Raw genomic sequence first — 16743 nt, 5'->3', positions numbered from 1 at the left:
CAAGATCAAGGGTGGGGGATAAACAGGGGTTAAAAACTTTGCCAAGCTGGGACCGGGGCAGGCAATGTGGGGGATGCGGCTGTCTGTAAGTTTGACTTTTCGACTTTGCCTGATAAAGTCATGATCCAACTTTTGGACCCTTGCTGCCTGCATCCCCGACGTTTACTCTTGAGCTAAGAGTCAAAAAGCCCGGTGCTTTTCGTGCTCTGCGGGCGCGTTGACACCGTCGGAAGAAGGATATGCTCGCGCTCGCGGATCTCTCAGTCTTGGATCTGTCCAGACCACAGCGACGGCTTGCTTACCGTGTGTTTGTGTAATTGAGCTGTTGTGCACCTGTCAAAGCTCAAGACTCTAAAGAGCTCTAAACTCAAGCTGTTTGGGTCTGTCCGCGCTGGTAACCTTGCACAACGGCTCCAGGCGGCCGACCCGGCCATGGTGATGCGTCAAATGAGAGACATGAGAGACATTGCGAGGACAATGGCGTCGTACAGGGATGAGCTACTCTGCTGCGGCCGCGAGAGAGAAAGACGAGAAACAAAGAGCACGGCATTGACTCGACTCTGGCGATATGTCCGTTGCCTAATTCCAGTGTCTAGGTGGCGGCCTCTCCCTCGCTCTCTCAAAGCTCGTTACCCGGAGTCTGGATCACCTGCAGTTGCAGAAAATTCCTGCCAGTCGCAGGCCGCCGTGGGTGTTTCTGGCTGTGTCTGACTGTGCGCTAGTGTAAGTATGTATGTGTGTATGTATGTATGTATGTATGTATGTATGTATGTATGTATGTATGGGGGTGTGTTGTGTGTGTTTGTGTGTGTGTGTCTAAGGTGTGTGGGTTAGAGGTAGAAACCTATCTCCCTGCTGGCCCCGGGCTCGGGGCTGTCCGTTTATTCTCTTCTCCTCTTGGCCTCTTCCCCCTTCTGTCTGTCTGCTTTTGGGCTCGCTCACCTGCAGCTGTCACTGTTGATGCTGTCAGTTTTGCCCCAGTTGAAGCCATTGCCATTGCCATTGGCCAAGCACAGCCGCAGACCCATGGCCCGTGGCGATTTGTTGTTTTCGGACACAGTGCCGAGACGAGCAGTCGGTGTTCGATGTGTATAAGTCGGCAACTTCTCGCTGCCTGTTGCTTTTGACAGCTCCCCGCCCTTAGACCTACTTATTCGAGTCTGGTGCAGTCCCGTCCGGCTGGTATCCGCCGAGTTGACAACGCTTGTTTGCCTCAGCCTTTTCTTCAGACAATAGGATTGGCATATTGGGGCAAAAAATAATAGGGAAAAGGAAGGAGGTCGATCGGTGTGCTTTTGTTGTGTTTTGTTGACAGGAGTCTTTTTTTGGGGCCCTCCTGCGAGCCGGCCTCGATTACACTCCTGCCGATACCCCGCGCATATATGGTTCAAGCATCAATTCCTCCATCTTTGCAGTCATTTTATTCAGTCAGCAAATGTACTTACTATTGTGAGGAATTCAATAATATTTCAACCTCCCAAAAATTTTCTTCGACTTTACCTACTTCAACTCCTTCAACGCTTGATCCTCCAAACACTCTCCACACTTCTCTCTTCTTTCCTTTTTGCGGCCGCACCACGGATCTTGCACTTATAGTTTCACTTCATACTTTGGATCCCGCCATCCGCCTGTCGTGGAATCGTTTCGTCCAACGCTTCGGCAATGCTTGTTGCTCTCTGTACCTGACGGGCTTTGTATTACCGAGCGGTTTCCACAAAGTCAAGAGTCGACAGTCGGCTTACTCAACAGACCCTCCCGAGTCTCTCCCCGGTGCCCACCACCTGTGTAAATCCCGTCGATCAGTTCGCCGTCCGATCTCTACACCACAAATTCTTCAACAGATCGATCTGCCAACCTCCAAGCCACAGGCGACCATTTCCGGTCGATCCTGAATCTCCTTCAATACATACCGTTGGCAATCGAGCAGTATTGGTATGTTCGTTTCACATCTTGGTTGTATGAGAATTAAGCTCACACTATGCCCATAGACTCAACCACAATGGCAGCAAGCCTGGAGAAGCTCGAGAAACAGCTCGACAGGCTGGAAAAGCTCTTCTCCAAGCGCAAAAAGTCGAAGCCCTCTCACGACCTCGGCCGCGCCGTGCCCGAGGCTGCTTCTTCAACCTGGTTCCAGCAAGAGGATGACGACGACCTCGTGCACTTCCCCCAACCGCCCTTTATCCGCCCTACTTCCTCGCGCATGGTCGCCCGTGATGAGCTCCTCATGGCGCCTCGCCTGACCCGTCGTGCTAGAAGCCTGCCCGAGTCACCGAGCACGCCGCGTCTTACTACTCCAACCAAGCCGGGCAGCAGCAGCACCCGGCTGGCCGACTCCCCTCAGTCTACCCGACCGGATCCCAAAACGCCAAAAAAGGGTCTTCTTCCTAAGTTAAGGCCTGATATTCCGCGTCGATCATCTTCGCTCTTCCTGGCGGCTGCTACCTTCGACATCCCCCCTGAGCTATTCGAGCTCAACTTTTCCAGTCCGACCGGCAGGACCGAGTACTCGCTCAGCAGCGGCAGATCTCCCGCTAAGTCGGCGTCTCCTGTTTCTGTCTCGCCTAAGTCGCAAGTCGAGAGGAAACGTCGGTCGTCGCACAACACTCTCGAGCAGCCCAAGGCCCATGAGGCACTTCAGGAGATGCTCAAGAATGAGAAGGAGACGCTCGGCGACGCGGTCCAGTCTCAGCGTGAGAGCCAGATCATTGTGCCAGCTGATGGGAGCGACGAGGCTGCGCCATTGTCGCCTCGGCTCGTCCCCCTGCCGATGCCGGGCCCTGAGGAAATTGAGTTCTTTGGTCTTGAGCAGACTCAAACTTCAACCATTCAAAACCAACACTCCACAAAGGGCACCGATCCAACAACACCCTCCAAGCCCGACTCCAACCCAGCCCAATCCCTCCACGAGCCCACCCTCGGCGAGTTCCTCGCCCTCAAAGACGAAGACATCGCCGACTCGCAGCCCGTCGCCACCACCCACACCAAGCCTCTGATGCCTCCTCCCCTGCGCATCTCTTCCAACCCCCAGAGCCCCGTGGTCTCAACACCTTCATCTCCCGTCTGCGAGTTCGAGCTGCTCACTCTCTGCCCTCCGCTCGCTAGCCGGCCTGCTGCGGCAGCGGCATTGGAGGCTGCGCGTATTGCGACAAAGTATGAGTTTGACCTGGTTTATGTGGTGAATCTTTGGCCAACAAATATCACCCGGTCTGGGCGGCGAAATAACTCCAATTCCAGCAACTCTCCGACCTCATCGCCTCTATCGGGTCCAAGCTCAGGAGATGACACCACCAACCCGACCAACACTACCCCTCAAAACACCGCTAGCAGTATGACCGGCCGCCTGCTAGCCGCGTACGGCCTCCCCTCCATCATGTGCCCCTTCCGCATCTCAGCCCCCGTTCACCAAAAGGTCTTGCGCACCAAGGGATGGCTCGAGTATCGCAGCGAGGGTGCGTCGCTGGATGAATTTGCCCGGGGTTACTCATGCTCCTTCTATACAGGGTACACACCCACCACTAACCCCCCCACTACAACTACGAAGTCCGAGGTCAGGGGGGGGCAGCAGCAGCAAGGGGGGAAGAAGGAGAGACGCATCCCCAACCGTGGCGTTGTCTTCGCTGCGTTCAGGTTGCCATATGAGGATGGAACCGTGAGATGCAGTGATGCTAGGGAGTTGGATGAGTTGCATCGCGATGCGGAGAGGTTGGTGGATATGGTGTTGGATGGGCAGTTAACTAAAAGACAGGTGGCAATGAAGAAGTCCAGGCAGGCAGCGATGCAGCAAGGTCAAAACCAGAGCCAGGAACAGGGAGGTAAAGGGGTCATGAACTCCAAGCAGAAGCGCTCCTCCCCCGGCGGTCCCAGCAAGCCAATTACCCCGACAAAGAGTATGACTTCCCTGAAGGGGAATTTGAACCCATACAGCGTCAGCACGACGCACTTCCCCTTCCCTCTCCCTCCGCATACAACTACAGCCCCTGCTACGACCATGCAATACGGGTATCACCACCCCGCGGCACAGCTCTCGGCCCCTGCACTAGCTCTTCCGTCATCTAGCTCTTCTATTTCGGGTTCGACAAATACGTCGTCGATGTATTCGGCGATTTCGACTTCGACTTCGTCTACTACCCCCTTGACTGCGCAGACGTCTGCTACGTCCCCGTCCCCGTCGTCGATTAGGTGTGTGGCGGGAGGGAACGTGGGACGGGGTGGTGTGAGGTCGGAGCAAGCGGCGGTATTAGCCATCTAAGTTGACAACTCTTCATTAGGAGCTTGACATCCCAGGAGGATCAACGGCCGGTTGGAGAGCTCATTTGGCTACTTACCTTCATACATAGGAACCCTTTATCTTGATGAGCGTTGAGAAAGCCAGGCTGGCGTTTGGAATACCCTTGGCTACAATGAGATACAGTGATGATATTGCTCGTCAACTCTCCAACCCATTCGCATCAGTTCAGTTGCCAAAGAAAAGCGGCTGAACAAACAACACCCTAAATACCCTAAAGAATCTTTGACCTGCGTTGCAAGCTGTTCGGTCGGATCTCTCAACACCAAGAGCATTTGCCTAACTTATCATCACTACACATCACAGGCAGGCAGCCATCATTCCACGTCTCACTTTTTTTTTTCCCCTCACCCTCCTTTACTTTCCAATTCCTTTAATTGTTCTTTCACTTTCCAATTCATCACAACAGTCAAGTTTTCCCCAACAAAAAGTCATTGATTGATGCCACTCGTCTGAGTCTATGGATAAGTCTCATTTGCTCCTTTTTTTCTCTGAAGTTTTCAGGACACACTACCACAGTCTACTGGAGTTCGGAGCACGGAATGGTGTAGCACAGTTCAGGACAGCTACTGGACGGCATGGAACGGTATGGAATGGGCTTGGTGCTGGTTCGGTGGATTTGCTAAATCATTGGGACCTGAAAGAGGAGGAGGGTATCGGAGCTGGCTTCATATATTCCTCCCAATATTAGCCAAAATAACCTTGAATTCAGTTGTCGCTCGATTTCTCTCGTTTCCATTTTTCAATATCGTTTACCTTGTTTTTTTTCCTCATCAGTAGCTAGATACCATTACCAAAAAGCATTTCCCCCAACAACAAACAAGTATCCAGCCAGAAGTCGGTTAGAGTGGCAGCCATGGCCCTATGGAATGAGGAATGAGGATGGGAGAGTGGAATGTAGTATAACTTGACCTGACTGGCTGGCGAACGTTAGCCTCAGTGGTAGAGACAAAAAGACACGTAACGTAGTTGCACTACAATATGTTCAACCTTGGTGTAGCGGCATGCGGGTGTTTGGCGCCGTGATACCTCAGTGTACGCCTCATCGTCAACGCTATCACATTGTTACTCCCGGCCGTCTGTCTAACTCAGACTTCAAAAGCGTCATCAAGGTCACACACATCACACAACATCGATAATGATGCTTATAATCTCACCATAGTCTCTTAGAATTTGGCTTTGAACTTTGTGCTCAGTAAGATCAACATAAAGTTACGTCTCACTTTCTACAGCACATAGTGTTACGTCCTATTAACAGACAGAGAAGGACACACTCCAGAACCGAGAACACAGCATCACACAATATGGGAACCGGTTCTCACAACCCCACTTGGTCCAAAATCCACAAAAAAAGCTACTTACCTTGCATGCACCCCTCAGCTTCTCGTTCCCTAGATGATCTAACCTTCATGCTACCACTGATATGATATGACAGACCTGCTGACATCGTGCATTGACAATATGGTATGGGGTGATGATGATAATATGCATTTTTTGCTCATACCTTAAAATACTTGAAACAACAAAAACCAGAACATATTCATTTATTGATTTCTCCCATGTGTGTTACCGCCCGACGACACAAAAGAGAAAATAAACAGAAACAGAAACCGTCAAAAAAAGACAACAAAAAAGTTATTCACATACTCCTTCAGTCTATCTCTCCACCAAACAAAAATCTCCCAGAGAATACTCCCCTTAAAACCATGGTGAGGATGGATATTCACTTGAAACGGACACCACCACCACACAACCTACCGCCGGAAACCCTTGGTTTTCCTCTTTTTCTTTTTTCTCCGTGGGAGCTTGTTGTCCGGCGGGGGCTTATCATCCACTTGAGGATGACGGTGGGAACCCTTGGCGCGCGCTCGCTCCTCGCCCACACGATCAGAACTAGCACGCGCCCTTTCATTTCGCATCGGGTTTGACAATGCGGCAGATGAGGTCGGAGCCGTCGACCGAGTCGCCCTCCTTGACCTGCAGCTGCGAGACGACACCGTTGTGTGGCGCCGAGATGACCATTTCCTGTACAAGTCAGCATCAGAACCTAACCTTATTCCTTGGGGGACAAAACATACCATCTTCATAGCGCTCAACACAGCCAGCGGATCGCCCTTCTTGACTTCGGAGCCATCCTTGACGCGCAGCTCGACCAGCACACCGGCCATCGGAGCGCCGACCTGACTGGAGTCGGTAGGATCAGCCTTGGGCCTGCTGACGTTCTCGACCGACGCCTTTTTGTCGTCGACAGTAACCTGGCGGACCTCGCCGTTCATCTCGTAGAACACCTCGCGCTGGCCGGTGTTCTCGGACAACGGGCCGACGGCCAGCAGCTTGAGGATGAGCACCTTGCCCTTCTCGAGCTCGACGTGGAACTCCTCGCCGATCTCGGGGCGCGACAGGAAGTACTTGGTGGGCAGGACCGACAGATCGCCGTACTTGGCGACGAACTTCTTGTAGTCCTCGAACACCTTAGGGTACATGATGTAGCTGGCCACATCGCACTCTGAGACGGGGCCGTACTTGCGGGTGAGCTCCTTGCGCACCTTGGCGAAGTCGACCGGCTCCAAGAAGAGACCAGGGCGCTTGTCGAGCTTGCGGCGGCCGCGCAGGGCGTTGGTGCGCAGCGGCTCAGGGAAACCGCCGTAGGGCTGGCCCATCATGCCCTCGAAGAACTCCAGCACCGAGCCAGGGAAGTCGAGTTCGCTGGCACGAGCCTTGACATCCTCTGGAGTAAGCTTGTTGGAGACCATGAACTGGGCAAGGTCGCCAACAACCTTGGAGGTAGGAGTGACCTTGACGATGTCGCCAAGGAGCTGGTTGGCTTGCTCGTAGGCCTTCTTGGTCTCTGCCCACTGGGAGCCGAGGCCGAGTTGAGAGGCCTGGAACATCATGTTGGTGAGCTGACCACCAGGAATCTCGTGCTCGTACACCTCCGGGTCGGGGCCGGTGAGGTGAGCTTCGAAAGGCGAGTACAGCAGGCGCAGCTGCGACCAGTAGCTATCGAGGGCGCGGACATGCTGGGGGTTGAGGCCAGGGGTCTTGTCGGTGCCGTCAAGGCAGGCCATGATGGCGTTGATGCTGGGCTGAGAGGTCATGCCGGACATGCTGTCGGTGGCGGCATCAACAACGTCGGCGCCGGCCATGATGCAGGCAACCATAGAAGCGACACCGGTACCGGCCGAGTCGTGGGTGTGGACGTGGATCGGCAGGTCAGGGTACTTCTTGCGGATGGAGCTGATGAGGATGGTGGCAGCTTGGGGCTTGAGGACGCCAGCCATATCTTTGATGCCGAGGACGTCGATGTCGAGGGCAACCAGCTTGTCAACGAGGTTCATGTAGTACTCCAGGTTGTACTTCTTCTTGGGGTTGAGCATGTCACCGCTGTAGCAGACGGTACCCTCGCAGACACCGCCAGCCTTCTGGACAGCCCGGATACCAACCTCGAGCTGATCAATGTCGTTCAGGGCATCGAAGACACGGAAGATATCGACGCCGTTCTTCTTGGCCTGGTCGACGAAGTGATCAATGGCGTTGTCAGGCAGTGAGGCATAGGCAACACCGTTGGCACCACGCAGGAGCATCTGGAAAGGAATGTTGGGAACCAACTTGCGCATCTTGCGAAGGCGGTCCCAAGGATCCTCGTAGAGGAAGCGCATGGCGACATCGAAGGTAGCGCCACCCCAGCACTCCAAGCTGTAGAGGTTGTGCAGAGCGTGGCTGGTCTCCTTAGCGATGTTCAGGATATCAATGGTACGCACACGCGTGGCCAGCAGAGACTGGTGGGCATCACGCCAGGTGGTATCCATGATGAGCGAGCCCTTGTAATTGCGGACAGCCTTGGCGAAGGCCTTGGGACCCTCCTCGAGGATGATCTGGCGCCAACCCTTGGTGCAGGGGACCGAGGTGTCGATCTTGTTGCCATCGTCATCGTACAGTGTCGGGATGACGATGTCGCCCTTGAACTTGGGCTCGCCAACCTGGCCCTTGATGCTGCTGCCGTTGACGGCAACGTCACCAAGATAGGCCAGCAGCTTCTGGGCACGGTTCTGGCTGCCAACCAGGTCGAAGAGCTCGGGAGTCTCATCGATGAAGGTGGTCCAGCACGAGCCGGCCTGGAAGGTCGGGTGAGTGAGCAGAGTGGTCAGGAAGCCAATGTTGGTCTTGACGCCGCGGATACGGAACTCGATCAGAGCACGCAGGGCCTTGCGGCGGGCAATCTCGAAGGTCGAGCCGTGGCAAGTGACCTTGACAAGCATGCTGTCGTAGTAGGGGGTGATGACAGCACCAGCGAAGCCGTTGCCACCATCCAGACGGACACCGTTACCACCAGCGGAGCGGTAGACCTCGATCTTGCCAGTGTCGGGCTGGAAGTTCTTGGCCGGGTCCTCGGTGGTGATACGGCACTGAATGGCGAAACCGCGGGTTGAAATACGATCCTGGGTCAGGCCAAGCTGTTCCAGAGTAGCACCTGCAGCAATCTGGATCTGCGCAGCAACGATATCGATACCCGTGATCTCTTCGGTAATGGTGTGCTCGACCTGGATACGGGGGTTGATCTCGATGAAGTAGTAGCGGTTTTGTTGATCGACGAGGAACTCAGCGGTACCAGCGTTGCGGTAGTTGACCGACTTGGCCAGCTTGACGGCATCGTTCAAGATGGCATTGCGGACATGAGCCGGCAGGTCCTTGGCCGGAGCGATTTCGACGACCTTCTGGTGTCTTCGCTGGACGGAGCAGTCACGCTCGTAGAGATGGACAATGTTGCCCTGGTTGTCACCGAGGAGCTGGACCTCGATGTGCTTGGGTTTGTCGAGGAAGCGCTCGACGAAGACGGTGCCATTGCCGAAGGCGCTCTTGGCCTCGGAAGTGGCACGCTCAAAGGCTTCCTTCAGGTCGGCCTCCTCGCGCACGACACGCATACCACGACCACCACCGCCGAAGGCAGCCTTGATGATGACCGGGAAGCCATATTTGTCAGTGAACTTCTTGACCTCCTCAAACGTGCCGACTGCGTCCTCGGTACCCGGGACGACCGGAACGCCACACTCGATGGCCAGTTTCCTGGCCGAGACCTTGTCGCCGAGCTTCTCAATGACCTCGGGTTGAGGGCCAATGAACTACAGCATGTTAGCGTGTCGTCTCCTGGTAGTAGGAACGGGAGATGACTCACAATCAGGCCAGCCTTCTCGACGGCACGAGCGAAATCAGCGTTCTCGGACAGGAAACCGTAACCTTGACAGTGTCAGTGCGGAATGCCCTACGCATTGAGTGCGCAATTCAGGGTCTCGACGAACCGGGATGGATCATCTGAGCGCCATGCTCAACGGCAATCTTGATGATCTCGTCGCCAGCAAGGTAGGCGCCGACAGGAGTGTATTGGCCACGCTTGCCGATGACATAGGCCTCGTCGGCCTCTGTGCACATATATCAGTGAGCTATTCTCTCAAGGGACCTCGGAGTGCCTGGGTTTGGCGCATACTCTGCCTGTGCATAGAAAGACGGTCCTCATAGCTGCAAATTGTTAGCCGAGAAAGAAAGATAAGATAATCCCATGCGGAAGGGTCTAACCTGAAGACAGCAATAGTGTGAAGCGAAAGCTCGTGAGCCTAGATGGTCATGATTAGACACTGTCCGATGGTCCTCCGATCCGGCGCAAATCTGGAGGTGACTCACAGTTCTGAAAATCTATGGAAAGCAAAGTCCGTGAGTATACCATCTCAAGGGTCAATTGGGGGGGGGGGAGTGTCTGTCAATTCGATCGCAACATACACGAATAGCTGGAATCGAAGAGTCAGCAAGAAGCCCAGATCAGACCAAAGAGCGTAAAACATGGGCCCGGGTCATGACTTACGGATCTCTCCTCTGTTGGCCACTGCATGCGCGCAACAAAGTGCTTGTGTTAGCCATGTTCTCTCACGCAATTGGACAGGACTGGGAGGCTGCAGAGGCTCGTCCGGTGTGCGACGTCACTCAGAGCGAGCGCCATCTGCAGTGACCAGCCATCGTCCCCAGGGACCGGGACTGGGAGCAATGGTGACGAACCCAGAATCTTGTTCACATGCATAATCGTCGAGTTGGCGCGAATGCGGTGCACCGTCTTCTCCTCCTTGGGCACCTCGCCGTCCTCGAAGACGTCCTCATACTTGCTTGCTGCTTTGTCGGCCGCCATGGTGAGGGTCGATTGCGTGCGCCGGGGGCGGTCAATTGCGGGGAGGAAGCTCAGGCGGGAGAAGGGGACGGGAAGGGAAGAGGGGAAAGGGGAAAAAGAGACGGAGGATAAGTGCAGGGACAGGACCTGTGGATACTGGGCGGACAGCTAGCAGAGCGAGGTTATGTGGAGGGGGTTCAACTTTGAACTTTCACTGGGGCAGAGGGCCGAAGAGGGCAGAGAAAGAGGGTTGGCGGGCTGGTGGGGTAGCTATCAAATGCTTGCCCGCGCAGTCCGACTTGCGATTGGGACTGTCAAGTGTCAAGGATGACGGGATTGATGGTGACGGCGGGGTAGACGCGGCGGTGGGGTAACTGTAGTGTAGCGTATCTGGACAAGCACAGGTACTGTAGCGTAGCGGCGTAGCAGCGGAGTGCCCACCACTGCGAGGGTCTGCGACAGAGATGCTGCTTGTTGCTTGGGTGGAGCTCCGGCTATTATTATATAAAAAACCTTAGCTTGCAGCACGGCCGCCGGTCTCACAGCAATCACGTCCTGTTGGGAACTTGGCAGCGGCGAGCGGCGGGCGGTCCAAGACTCCAAGACTCCACGGCCTGCTTGGGGTCTTGGTTGTTTTTGGCGGAGGGCAACCATAAGCAACGGCACTGTTCAAGCCGAGGACGTCCAGGGTCCGATCTGTGTGTTTCTTTGGAGCTTGTTGAGAATCAGACTGATGGACGGCGACGGCCCTGGATGTTTGCTCCCAAGCACAAAGGGGACCCCTACCAACAGCCTCAACAACACTGTTTGGCCGTGAGTGAGGGGATTTTCTCCAAAGCACATGTTGTTGGGCTTCACATGTCTCACCGTCCCAGGTAATTGCACCACGGCAGTCGCTGTGAAGACTGACTGCCATATGGGAGGTCAGGTTGAAATGCGTAGAATTTGTTGATTAGTTTTCATCAACAGTCCCCAAACCCACCATCCCCATCAACTGAGCCCTCAAATACCAGCTACTATCAATTTCATGTTCCACAGGCAGCTGCAAACAGGGCAACCATCAGGAGATCCCTCACCCGTGTCCATGTCCATCCAGTCCGTGTCCGCAACCATGAGCTTATGTCGCCGATGAAGAATATTTGCAAGACACGCGAATCTTCCATATGGTGCTCATGGATGACTGGATGTAAGTACTGCTGTGGCACTGCATCATGCTGCCTGTACCTGGTGATCCTAACAAAAAGATGAATGATCCTGCGCTGCAGCTGCAGACTGCGTTGCCAGTGGCCAATCTCGATTCCTCTTGATCGTGATTTGGCCCCTTGGCTCCGCTTGACACATGCCCTGGCTTTTTTTTCTGATAGTGGGTTGCGGCTGCCTACGAGCCGGACAACACACAGCAGCAGGCAGTTTTGGAGCCTCGCAGAGAACAAGCTTCCATTTGCGATGCGCTGTTGGCCAATTGCAGGCCGGTGATCGGAGCCCCAGGAGCAACCACGAGCCGCCAGCCGCACATGCAGTCGTGATGGCCACGAGCTGGCAGCGAGGTGTGGTGTCCGCCAAAAAATCCCACCACCACCGCCCTCCGAGCCAAAGAGTGGGGTCAAGCGCAACCCTAGACTCGGTAACTTCGGCCGTGGGTTAGCCGTGGGGTTGATGGCCCATGATTGAACCCGTCGCTCGTCAGGGCCGCCAGCCGGCAGCCTAATCAAATTGCCCCGCGGCGCCTTGGTGCCATCGGTGCCATCGTGGGATCTCTAAAGTGGAAATGGCGTTGCCCGAGCCGCTGTGAGACAAGCTTGTCGCGAGGGTTGTACATGGCCTTCGTTGCGAAAAAGTGGGATCAATGCGATCACGCCGCAACTTTGAACCTCTCCCTCTCTTTATGGTGGCTGGCCAACCAAAACGAGGACAATGTCTAAGTCGCTTTGCTAAACTCGTGACACTTTGAGGCTTGGAACCCCCAAATATCCCACGAACTGCCCGCAATTGCCATGAGGGGGGATAGCTCTGCCGCACGCAACCCCATGTACCTTTAGCTACTCTAAGCTCACCAGTCGCTTTCTGTACGTAAAGCCGTCGATATCCTCAACATATCCGACGGCGAAGTTGCACCCAGTACACTTTGTTGGATGCATTCCCCTTCGGTACTTGGTCTTGGTAACCAACCACCGCCCAGGCCGGCCCGCAGCCGGTCGCCGACACTCGGGACGGGGGGGTCAGACTGGTCTTGGTTTTGCAGCGTCTCCTGACAATGGCCTGTTTTCCGGCATTTTCGTTCTAGCCGAGGATAAGTTGAGAAAGGGGCCGTTGATTTGCATCATCAACAGCCGTGAGCCCGCCGCCGCCCAGAGATCTCCGAGATCTCGGGTCTCACACCCCCCCCCCCAAACGAAACGAAACGTGCCTAGGTCCCAAGGTAGGCTCCGCCAAGAGCTTCATCCAAGGAGCCGCCTTGGTCCGTTGCGCTGGCCTCTGGCTGGCCGGCCGGTACCTCGACCGAGGGTCCCAAGCCGCGGGAAACTCTGTAACAGCTCGGGACCCGCCCCCATTGAGGTGCCCATTGATTGGCACAGGACGCCTGCCGGCCGAGGTGCATCAACGGTTGTAAGTCCGGCTCAACGTTATCTTGGGACATCGGAGCGTATGTATCTGGACACACTTTGGGTGTGAAGGATATTGGGGCTAGCATGGAGCCATAGGAAATCCGGGGAAGAAGAAGCCATGGAGAATCTCTCCCTTCAGCCGCCAAGACGAGAGATGCTGGGTTTTGTCTCTGGTGACGACGTCCCGCCAAGACGGCTCATCGAAGAAACACAATGTCCACAACCGAGTCACAACGCTCTGTGTAACACCAGCGACATACAAGAATAACTTTCTCTATCTGACTCACACAAAGAGAGCCAAAACCAGAACGGTGAGCAGAGCAGACCATCAAGGTCTCGATAGTCGGCTCCCGTCACGGGGCCTCCATCGATTTGACCCCTGAAAGTCGGGCCAAGCTGCCAGGCTAAACTGACTCTCTTACGTACAGAGTCCACCGCTTTCTGGGGTAAGAAAGACTTGCGATGTTCAGATGTTGCACACCTCAGAACATGTGAGGGAATGCCGAATTAGGTCAGCCGAAAAGTTTTTGCTGCCAGGGGAAGAAAAAAAAAGCGTGCTGCAGCCTTCCTCGTGCTCCACGGTGGCATCATCTGTGTGATCAGCTCTAGAATCATTCCTATCTTTTTGTTGAGCTGACACAGCACTACAACCGCCCTTTCCCAGACATAATGTCACCTCCTTGGTAACACTTCCGTCGAGGTTGAGACGCAACGTCGGTAAGGTAGGCTTATCTAACTCCGTTCGTCCTTAGCAGTTTATCTTTTCTGCCGGATGCCGCTGTCCTCGTCCCGGTCCAACTCCTTCACCATGATGAGAAGTGAATGGCCGCCAAGACGGTCATGTCTCTTGCGTCTCGTCTCTGCATACAGAATATGCAGGAAGTTGGGTTTTAGGCCGACGCTACTCCGTATCATGTACCTTTTGTCTGACACTACGCGATAAGAAAGAAACAATCCTTGGTGTAGGACCCGCTCTGAGATATGGTTGCCAAACTTCTGCGTCCTTTGCAGTTGGACTTCCAACCTCGCATGAAGAATGCTGTTGAGCAGCAAGCAAGCAAAAATGGGTAAGTAGTTCTTGAGGACATGTGCCACAAAAAGTGAAGGACAACAAAAGGAAATGTTCTCGAATGTCATTAAACCGTTGCCTGTATTCCCCCTCCTCAAAACTAATGTTATAAGTACCGAATTCTCAGCTTGAAAAACCCCTTAAGATGGTTAAAGAGAAGCTTGCAGGAAGAAACAATCCATGTGATATCTCTCTCGCCCCGTCTAAATGCCCAACACACAAAATACGAAGAGCAAGTAAGACCCAGGAGTGAAACCCTGTCTATCAACAGCCTCTCTTTCTCTCTCCAGTCCACACCGGTCTGCCCTCCCCCTTCTCTTCCCTGCGATCCGATGCGCGCTCATGCCTAAGTGTACGACGGATGGTTGTAACACACACAATGGGGCTCTCCACAACCCATGCAGAAACACGCCCATGTCTCAAGGTCGTCTGGAGATCTCGGGCACGAGCGAATAGACCTGCGAACAAGCAGCCCCCAACCGCCCGGAGTGACTGAACGACGGTGAGCGAAAAGCGCGGGTTAAACATCTACCCAGGCCTTCTCGACAAACCGCCACATAATCACACATTACTTCCTCCATACCACCATCTTCTCCCCACAAATGAACCCAACCAACTTTATAAGCGCTCTTTCCCGAGCAACCTTATTTCTGCTCCTCCTTCGGCTTGGGAGTATCCACGAATCCAGCCTTCTCCTTCCCACCCCAGTGATGCCAGTTGAGGTAGCGGTAGCCCTGGGTGAGCTGGGCGCACTCGTTTACGAAGTGGCACGCGAAGAGGAGGTAATTGGGCGGCGTGACAGCCAGCGCGTACCGCATGAAGGTCGCTGAGTACACGCAAAGGGCGAAGGTCATTGGGCCCGAGATCCTAGTATTGGCGTGTTGTGTTAGTGGGTAAGCCGAGAAGCAGGGAGCAACACAGATAGACACAGCTGGGAGCTGCAGTGGCCGTGTATAGCTTGGCGACGTCATGCTATGTCATGTCTGTCCTTCTGTTCCATAGAGCCTCAAATCAACTCAGACTGCCACGGCCAGGCCAAGCCATCCAGCACCGCATCGCAGCTGCCCAACTCAGTGCTCCTGGTGGGGGGGGGGGCGGTGAAGAGGGGTCGAAACAACGTACAGCTCAGGACTTTTCTGTGTGTCCATGACCGCGGCGAAGGGAATGCCGAAGTTGGAGACGGGACCCCAGAAGTCTGTTGTGAACACATCAGTTAGCCAGGGCCATAGGTAAGATGTGGACTCTTATATCCAAATGTGATGCGCAATCGCAGATATGCCCCGCGGGGAGCAATGACAGCTCCAGCAGGCATATCTGGCAGGATGAGCTTCGTGCAAAGTGTGCTATGATCCATGAGGCCTAGCCTGCAAAAAACCTCCATAGCAATGTGCGTGCGACGTTGTGACGATATAACACTCGCCATCTCAAGTGTAGGGGGTTGTCCGATGACCGGCCGGTGTAGCTGGAGGGACCAGAGGTATAGCTGCAGGCTGTAAAAGGGCAAAAAAAACTTACGTGTCGAGCAGATATAGTTCGACACAGGGTTCGATCGGATCTTCGCGTTAACCGCCTTAATAAAAGCAGCCATTTTGACGGTAGTTTCCTAGTACTTGGGAGGGGTTTGGTTGGGTTAGGCGGCGTGGACGGTTTGTCGTGGGCAATGCTGAACTTTTGAGATTATGGATATCGGAGTGCTGTTGACAGGCTGGGCACAGAAATTTGGGGACTCTCCGAACGCACGCAGCGCAGCGGGCAAGGGTCCATCCGTCCTGCACGGACCCCAAGACCCCCTGCAGTGGCTCGCGGTCTTTTGACAACGTCACTCCGATCAAGATCTCAGTCCAATGAGGTTCGCAGTGTTCTGCCATTCTGCCGTTGTTGGATATCAGCGCGAGGGCAAAGTTGGGGCAAACACGTCCACCTGGCACATGGGCTATCTGAGAAGATGGGATGGCGATTTTTATCCACAAACGAGATTTGCAGAGCTTCCTAGATGGGATTTGGCTGTTTGAATTTTGATGGAATGCCCCGCAATTTTCTGTTTCGATTGTCTTCACTTGTCTAAGACTGACGCGATATGGTTAACTAAGATGGAGATGTTTGTGAGGATGTGTCTAGTCATCTCCAGATAGTTGCTTCGGCTTCTCAACAGATTGCTTGACATTGCAACCAGCAGCTGCTGTGTCACACAAACGAGTTAGCAGAGGTAAACAAGTCCCTCTGTTGTGTAAGCATGCGATTCTGCATACGGATAGTTCTTTCTCCCCATGTGTTCCAACTATGTCAAGCAACATGCTCCCTTCGTGTATTTGATGCGCCTCCCTCAAGCGCGAGCTAAACACAAAGTACCTTTAACTCCCTGTTGGCAACCAACAAAGTTGAGGGGAATGTCAGCAAGGTGGAGGGAAGAGTTCCTCCATTCTGGGCAGTGATCCATTTAGCATCCCATAAGAGTGCTGCTGACCGTTGGAAGCAGTATCCGGGATTCAATGCCACAAGAAACCGTCAAATACCTTGCAATACGTGTGCTTGATTATCTGCGAGCCGCATCTACTGGTCCAAAAATGGATAGGACAGAGGAAGTATACAAATGAACCCAGAGATATGGACGCTACAAGACAGAACTGAAAGT

The 16743-nt window shown here is 54.1% G+C and overlaps 3 protein-coding genes across 3 annotated transcripts; 1 reads left to right on the top strand and 2 right to left on the bottom strand.

Annotated features, from left to right (window-relative positions):
• Positions 1–1978: 1978 nt before the first annotated feature.
• Positions 1979–4249, top strand: CTHT_0073010 (uncharacterized protein; the record flags this gene model as incomplete). Its single annotated transcript, XM_006697495.1, has 1 exon — positions 1979–4249. The coding sequence occupies one exon, from the start codon at positions 1979–1981 to the stop codon at positions 4247–4249; it is 2271 nt and encodes a 756-aa protein (XP_006697558.1).
• A 1944-nt stretch (positions 4250–6193) lies between these two features.
• CTHT_0073000 (pyruvate carboxylase-like protein) lies at positions 6194–10457 on the bottom strand (the record flags this gene model as incomplete). The annotated part of the gene is made up of 10 exons (XM_006697494.1): positions 6194–6310; positions 6364–9405; positions 9459–9520; positions 9583–9702; positions 9768–9799; positions 9857–9894; positions 9962–9973; positions 10058–10065; positions 10140–10160; positions 10331–10457. The coding sequence occupies 10 exons, from the start codon at positions 10455–10457 to the stop codon at positions 6194–6196; spliced, it is 3579 nt and encodes a 1192-aa protein (XP_006697557.1).
• Positions 10458–14755: 4298 nt separating this feature from the next.
• On the bottom strand, positions 14756–15699 carry CTHT_0072990 (uncharacterized protein; the record flags this gene model as incomplete). The annotated part of the gene is made up of 3 exons (XM_006697493.1): positions 14756–14978; positions 15234–15306; positions 15627–15699. 3 exons carry the CDS (start codon positions 15697–15699, stop codon positions 14756–14758), a joined length of 369 nt encoding a protein of 122 aa, XP_006697556.1.
• Between the last annotated feature and the right edge of the window lie 1044 nt (positions 15700–16743).

The sequence above is a fragment of the Thermochaetoides thermophila genome (genome assembly GCF_000221225.1).
Source record: "Thermochaetoides thermophila DSM 1495 unplaced genomic scaffold scf7180000011823, whole genome shotgun sequence".
NCBI classification, from domain to species: domain Eukaryota; kingdom Fungi; phylum Ascomycota; class Sordariomycetes; order Sordariales; family Chaetomiaceae; genus Thermochaetoides; species Thermochaetoides thermophila.
This window is presented reverse-complemented; position numbering and strand designations above follow the sequence as displayed.